The sequence below is a fragment of the Callorhinchus milii genome, unplaced genomic scaffold (genome assembly GCF_018977255.1).
Source record: "Callorhinchus milii isolate IMCB2004 unplaced genomic scaffold, IMCB_Cmil_1.0 Scaffold3, whole genome shotgun sequence".
NCBI classification, from domain to species: domain Eukaryota; kingdom Metazoa; phylum Chordata; class Chondrichthyes; order Chimaeriformes; family Callorhinchidae; genus Callorhinchus; species Callorhinchus milii.
Window position 1 is genome coordinate 94,391,785 of NW_024704744.1, and position 7,549 is coordinate 94,399,333.

The 7,549-nt window shown below is 46.3% G+C and overlaps 1 protein-coding gene across 1 annotated transcript in view; it reads right to left on the minus strand.

Annotated features, from left to right (window-relative positions):
- Window positions 1-3,960: 3,960 nt before the first annotated feature.
- LOC103180840 (potassium channel, subfamily K, member 12) overlaps window positions 3,961-7,549 on the minus strand; it is a 9,328-nt gene continuing 5,739 nt past the window's right edge. Inside the window, 1 exon segment of the mRNA XM_042333172.1 lies at window positions 3,961-4,941. Within this exon segment, the coding sequence (XP_042189106.1) occupies window positions 4,006-4,941 (936 nt within the window). The 3' untranslated portion in view covers window positions 3,961-4,005.

Here is a 7,549-nt window from a genome sequence, read left to right on the forward strand (position 1 = left end):
TATTCAGTGGAGTTCTGTGGCTTAGTGGTTAGAGCACACACCTCGCAAGCGAGAGGACCTGAGTTCAATTCCCGGGCAGGGCGAAAGTTTAGGCAAGTTTCCTTACTCTGCACACACATTATAATAATAATAATCCTTGCATTTGATATAGCGCTTTTCACGTCGGGAGGACGTCCCAAAGCGCTTCACCGAACACACTGTAAAAGTAAATTGACTGTATATTTGTGGGCGAACGCGGCAGCCAATTGCGCACAGCAATGTCCCACAAACAGTCGTGGATTGAAAATGACCAATTTATTATTGTTTTTGGTTTTGGAGGGATTATTATTAGGCTCTGTGTGGAGTAAGGAAACTTGCCCAAGGTTTCGCCCTCTGCCTGGAATTGAACTCAGGTCTCTCGCTTGCAAAGCGAGTGCTCTAACCACTGAGCTGCAAGGACTCCATCTCTGTTTACCTAACAGTAAGTAGGAACCTGGATGTTAGTCGATTGTCGGATTGTTTTCATGTGCGTAATAATCCCTTCAAAAATAAATAAATGAATAAAAATAACAATAATTCAATCCACGACTGTTTGTGGGGACGCTGCTGTGCGCAATTGGCCGCCGCATTTCACCCACAAAATATACAGTCAATTCACTTTACAGTATATTCTGTGAAGCACTTTGAGACGTCTCCAAGACGTGATAAGGCGCTGTATCAAATGACAGGATTATTATTTTTAACTGGAAATTCAGCCCAAATTTCTCTCACTTAGTGCTTTAACTAGTCCATCCTAAGTGCAACCACTGCAATGCTGACCTTCCCAGTACCGGTCTGAATATGAATCAAAACCACTGAAGCTTCACATCCTGTAGCATTGTGATGAGAGCACTCGCCTCGCAAGTAAGATGACCCAGGTTCGATTCCCGGGCACGGCAAAACCTTAGGCATGTTTCCTTACTCCACACACACACGTCTCTGTTTACCTAGGAATAAGTAGGAACCCGCTTTTTAGTCAACTGTCGGATCGCTTTCCGGGAGTCATAATCCCTTCAAAATAAAAATAATAACGTGGTCACTCAATCCACGACTGTTTGTGTGCAATTGGCTGCCGCGTTTCATCCACAATACACACAGTCACCACACTTTACAGTGCGCTCCGTGAAGCGCTTTGAGACGGCTGGAAGTACACGATAAGGCGCGATATCAAGCGCAAGGATTATTATAATTGTTATTATTCCTGTCCTCTGTCCATCTTTCAGCGTGGTTCTAAGTTTGTGTCTGTGGTGGTGTCTGGAGGCAGCACTGCCCTACTCTGAGCCAATGTGGTGCCGTATGGAGCCTGGCTGTGCATTGTACTGAGCGAGTGTGGTGTGACATTGAATTTGTCCAACAGCATATTGAGCTCGCCTGGTCCCATGCTGAGCTTACCCAAGTTTGCACGGGGCCACAGTGAGCCTACCTGCTGTACTATGAGATTGCTTGCCAACTTTCAGTCACACATTGGCATCAACAATCTGGTATACTGGCTCAAAAAAGAAAAGTAGCAGATCAGTGATGTATATACCGACAAGTGACTAGAGCACCTCACCACTTGAAAAGTCACGAAATCTGTTTAACCCCATAGCACAGCTGGATGACAATGATGAATTGAATGGACCCAAGCAGTAGGAGACACGAACAAGCAGAGGTTCTCGCTGTGAAGATAGCCGGCAAAAATGAATTCATACGGATTCAGAGAACGTTACATTTCTTTTTTGCATATTTCTCGGATAAATCATACCTTTTTATTTAAATTCACGCATTGCAGAATGATAGATTCAGGCGTGTGTCAGGTGCCATCGCCCGATTTGTCCAAGACAAATATTTTATATCCTATCAAACACACAGATGAATATTATTATTGTGTATTATATTTTCTTCTATGTGAGCTACTTAATCTAATTCCGCCCTCCTGCTGGCTCTCCCATACCCCCACAGTACTCTGTAGTCTTCAAACGTCTTGTTAATTTCCTTCTAACATATTTTATGGCCTCTGCAACCAGCGATGTTTTTTTAAACAGCGATACCACATTGCAACCACCCTCCGTGTAAAGATATATCTTCTAAGTTCCTCTTTTTATTCTTTTTATGATTGCCTTGAATTTTACTAAAATAGGCTGTAATAGTTGTAACAACAACAATTTGCATTGATTTAATAATAATAATAATCCTTGCATTCGATACAGCGCCTTATCACGTGGCGCTTCACAGCTTATGCTGTAAAGTGGAGTGACTGTCTATCTTGTAGGCAAAATGTGGCTGTCAAATACCCACAGCAGTGTCCCACTAATAGTCACGGATTGAGTGATCAAATCATTTTTTGTTGAAGGGTTTATTAACCCCGGAAAGTGATCCGCCAATCGACTAACTAGCGTCTTTCAGGCGGAGTGAGTTGTAGCCTGGAATGTATTCATGTGGCATTTTGTGTTAACATTTAAGAGGAAGCCAGTTTCTTTCAAGTAAATGTGTGAAAAACAGCTTCCAAGTAAAAACTGAACAGATTTCCACAAAGTGATCTTCCGGTCGAGGTGATATTTTGTACCACAAATACTTCAAACAGTAAAGGTAGAAATTGTTGACTTCAGGATTTAAGCCCTCACCGGAGATCATCACACACAGACTCCACACACATACGATGCTCTAAACCTTGCTATTGACTTATTCCAACTCTCAACCAACCCATTTTTTTATTTCATTTCATTTTTAATCTGAAAAAGACTAATTTAGTCACTCAATCCACGGTCGTTAGTCGATTGGTGGATCGCTTTTCCGGGGGTAATAATCCCTTCAAAATAAATTTTTTAAGAAGTAATTTGGTCACTCAATCCATGACTGCTTGTGGGGACGCTGCTGTGCGCAGTTGGCTGCCGTGTTTCATCCACAAATATACAGTCAATTCACTTTATAGTATATTCTGTGAAGAGCTTTGAGACGTCTCGAAGATGTGTTAAGGCGCTATATCAAATGCAAGGATTATTATTATTATTATTAACCCAAAATGAACCAGAGAGTTAACAATAAAACTCAGCAAGGATTAAAAGGAGCTTCAAGCGAGCCTGGTCGCTGAAACTTTCAGGCTGGAGTTTAGAAGGTGTTCGGGATTTGAGAAAAGAAAAGCACTTCCTCAGAGTGCGGGGACGAGGGACTTGAAGTAGATAAAAGATCAGTGGGTGGAAATCCTTTTTTTTTAATTATCCTTAAGACCATTGTTTTACAATTTAGGATCCGGCAGAAACTTATAAAAATAACTCTTAAACTCTGTGTTGGATAAGGAAGACGGTTTTCCACAGGACCTCCTTAAAATGGACCGTAAATCAGCATCTTCCAAATTAAGACCCTATAAAGAAAATTCAAAAATTCTGCACCATCTTAAAAGTTAAGACAATGGTCTTAAGCCTAAGAATATGAGAAATGTTGGGAGCCTCAGAAATCACTTAAAATTGGCTTAATACGCCCAAGGCCTGAAATTGCACTTAGTCTCAAGCTGTAAAACCGTTTTCGTCATAAACGTTAAGATGGAAGGTGCATAAAACTCTTCTGTAAGAACCACGGAAAACTAGCGACCAAATTCAGACTGCGCCTGAGCACTGGGCTTACTGCAAGTACTTGCTGAGGCCGCGTTGAATATATTTTCCCACCCGTTGTGTGTATTCCCGATAACGGAGAAGGCCACGGCAATAGTGGGAGCGGGGAAAAAGTCAGCCAACTCTCTATCGCTGGTGCACTCCCGGTCTTGCTCATTCGCTGCCCCCACCGCCCTCCACCTGTTACTAGTAGAAGGGAAAAATGTCCTTTGATGGGGGGGGGCATCCGCCTGGTCCTGTACGTGGGGCGAGCTATCGGGAGCCACTCTGTAACTGTGCAAGACACCAAGATCAGGGCTCCAATGCCTCTGCTCCTCTTAGCTCTGCGCCATCTTTGAATAAAGCGTAAAAGGGGCCGTTGGGAGGCGACTCCAAGTCTGTGTGGTTTGTCTGGTTCGTTTCACCTGGTTTCGCTGGTCTCCACCAGCCTGTTGTTCATGATGGCCAAAGCCCCCACCCCCCCCGACAGCCCGTTCTGCTTGGTGTTGATGCAAACCGTCCGGGGGTAGCCGTTGGCTGTCTCCGACAGCTGCTTCTGGAGGATGGCCAACGACACCTTGTTGGAGGCTGTCAGGTCCCTCATGGAGATCAGCTCTCCTGAGAGACGCCTGCCCTCGGTGTCGCTTTCGTAGGGTCCGTCCCCGTCCAGCAGGACCCTGCCGCGGCGGACGCGAGACTGCCCGGGGGTGATGGCATTACGTCTGCCCGTCCTCATCTTGCCCCGCTGGCACCTGGGGCAGCAGCTGCATTCCATCTGCCTGAGCAGCCAGTTCAGGAACTGCTTGATGACGATGGAGATGACGTTGAAGAGCGAGTAGATGCAACAGACGCCCAGCAACATGAAGGCGAAGTTGGCGAACCTGTATAGGCCCTGGTTGGGGTAGTCCTCCCCTTGGCTGCTCACCAGGTCCCCGAAGCCGATGGTGCTGAAGGTGACGAAGCAGAAGTAGAGGGAGTCGGTGTAGCTCCAGCCCTCCACGGGGGTGTACATGGCCGAGGCGCAGCAGGAGATCACCACGGCGGCCGCGCCTAGGATCAGCATGACGTAGTAGACTGAGGGCTTCCAGCCGGCCAGGCCCCCCGGGTCCGAGAGGCCCGAACCGCGGCGCAGGATGGGAGGCACCAGCCCGTGGCTGCCCACCCTCCGCTGGTGACAGGCCTTCATCACGAAGGCCAGCAGCGTGATGATGCGCTCCAGGAAGAGGTTGAAGAAGAGGATGGTTCCCGCGCACCCCAAAAGGCCGTAGAATATCAGAAAGACTTTGCCCGCCACCGTCGCGGGGGTGGTCATCCCGAAGCCTGCGATTTAAGAGACAAGAGGGTTGGCTAAGCTCTCCTTAAGGCTCCAAAATCCCACCTAGTCCTAGCCCTCGAGACCCCCCCACCCACCACCACCCCACAACCCACCCCTCTCCCACCATTTGCCATCAAAATTCAAGACCGCATAGAATTGGGGGGGGGGGAAGTTCTTAAATTGAATCCTGCAGCTCAGTGGTCAGAGCACCCACCTCGCAAGCGAGAGAACCTGAGTTTGATTCCCGGGCAGGGGGTGGAACGATGGGCAAGTTTCCTTACTCCACACACACGCCTCTGTTTACCGGCAGTAATTAGGAACCCGGTTGTTAGTCGATTGGCGGATCGCTTTTCCAGGGGTAATGATTCCTTCCAAAAAATATACAATAATTTGGTCGCTCAATCCACGGCTGTTTGTGGGGACACTGCTGTGCGCAATTGGCTGCCGCGTTTCGCCCACAAAATATACAGTCAATTCGCTTTACAGTATATCCTGTGAAGCGCTTTGAGACGCCTCGAAGACGTGATAAGGTGCTGTGTCAAATGCAAGGATTATTACTATTATTAAAACCCTTCCATATTGAGACTGAAGTGAAGAATTTTCCACAATTCTGTGCAATCTTAAATCTTAAGACCCACAATGGCCTTCGGGCTGAGGGCAGGTGGGATTTCGAGCCACACATCACATAATGAAGATAGGAAGAATAATAAAGAATTATCTTTATCATTCTTGCATTTGATCCTTGCAGTTGATGTCCCATTTTTGGGACCATTGTACGATGGACCTTGTTAAGTTACAGCACACACACACGCGCGTAAATCCTGCTTTCAGCTTATTCTCAGTCAAGCCACGTGATCTCGACAGTCTTAAAGGTAAAGAATAAGGGGAGTTTAGGCCTAAGCAGAGCTCTGCGGTTGCTTTATTGCCTCACAGACATTATACACATAAATTTATAAGCTTTGTGCACTCTGCTAATTGCTGCCAAACAGTGTTTAACATTACTACAGAGTTGGGAGTGCATCCACAACTCTCTTATGTGAAAAACTTCAAGAGCAGGAGTCCTGCAGTGTCGCTGCTGTTAGAGTTGCTGTACATTGGACGAGTCCTTAAAAGTCCCATTTGCCAGCTTTAATGGGTCAGATAGATGTTAAATAATAATCCTTGCATTTGATAGAGCACCTTATCATCTTAAGACATCGCGAAGTGTTTCACAGATTAAATCACCGTAAAGCAAATTGACTGCATTTTGCCGGCGAAAGGCGGCAGTCAATTGCGCGCAGCAAAATAAAAATAAAATAAAAATGACATTGTGCTATTTCAAAGCAGAACGAGAGTGTCTCTCCAGTGTTCAGGCTGTCTAAATTCGGCAAGAAAGCAGGTTAAACGTGGTCCATTTCATACATTTCATTGCTGCTTAGAGAGCGCAACCGCTTAAGCTGCTATGTTTGCTCGCATGGAAAGTCCGTACAGTTCAGAGTCTCTTGTGCATCGTAATCATTAAGAGCAATGGCAGCCTGGCTCACCTCCGAGTGAGAGGGTTGTGGGTCCAAGCCCTAAGTAGGGACTTTTGTCTTTGAACTCACAGAGTAGACTGATGTTCCAGGGCAGTGCTCGGGCTATTCTGCTTTGTTGGAGGTGCCATGTTTCACACGAGATGCTAAATTGAGGTCCCGTCTGCCTGTTCACAGGGCACGCTAAAGAAGATTCCATGGCACTGCTGCGGAAGAGAAAGGAGTCTCTCCCAGTGTCCTGGCCGACAGTCCCCCCCCTCACCGATAAATTTGGTCATTCATTTCATGGCTGCTTGTGGAACAGCGCTGTGTGCAAGCTCGCCGCCTCATTCACCTACAAAATACGCAGTCGCTCTGCTTTCTGGTGACTGGTGAAGCCTTTTGAGACGTCTCAACGTCAAATGCAAGGATTACAAATGTTTATAATAAGAATAAAAGCTCGATTTAGGTTCAACCCACCGCTGAACAGCAGGTGCACCCAGCAAGATGGGAGGCCTGAGAACACAAGCGAAAGGAATCGTGAGAAGGGGTTAGTTACTAACTGAGGTGTATGCAATTGCCAAATAGGCAATACCGCAAGGTGTATCATACACCGCATTGCACATCTGCCTCCGCCACTGTTAAGCTCTCGGAGACACCGCCCCGTGTGAAGGCCGCTATACAAATGCAAGTTGTTGTTGTTGTTCGTCGTTTTTGCCTGAAACTCCCATTTTTTTCTTAATAATACGAATAATAATCCTCGCATTTGATACGGCTCCTGATCACGTCTTCGAGACGACTCAAAGCGCTTCACAGAATAGACTGCAAAGCGAATCGACTGTCTAATTTGCGGGCGAAACGCGGCGGCCAATTGCGCACAGCGCCGTCCCCCACAGACAGTCGTGGATTGAAGTGAACAATTTTTATTTTTTTTTTTCTTGAGGGATTATTATCAGGCGTGTGGAGCAAGGAAACTTGCCCAAGGATTCGCCTGCCGGGAATCGAACCCAGGTCTCTCTTAACGTTAAAGGTCACGCAGAATTGTAGAAACATTTTTCATTCAATCTTGATTTGGGACACCCAGTTGCTACAGCCATTAAAAAAAAAACAATCTTTCAAATTAAGATCAAGTGTGACATTTATTTCAGAGCTCTACACGA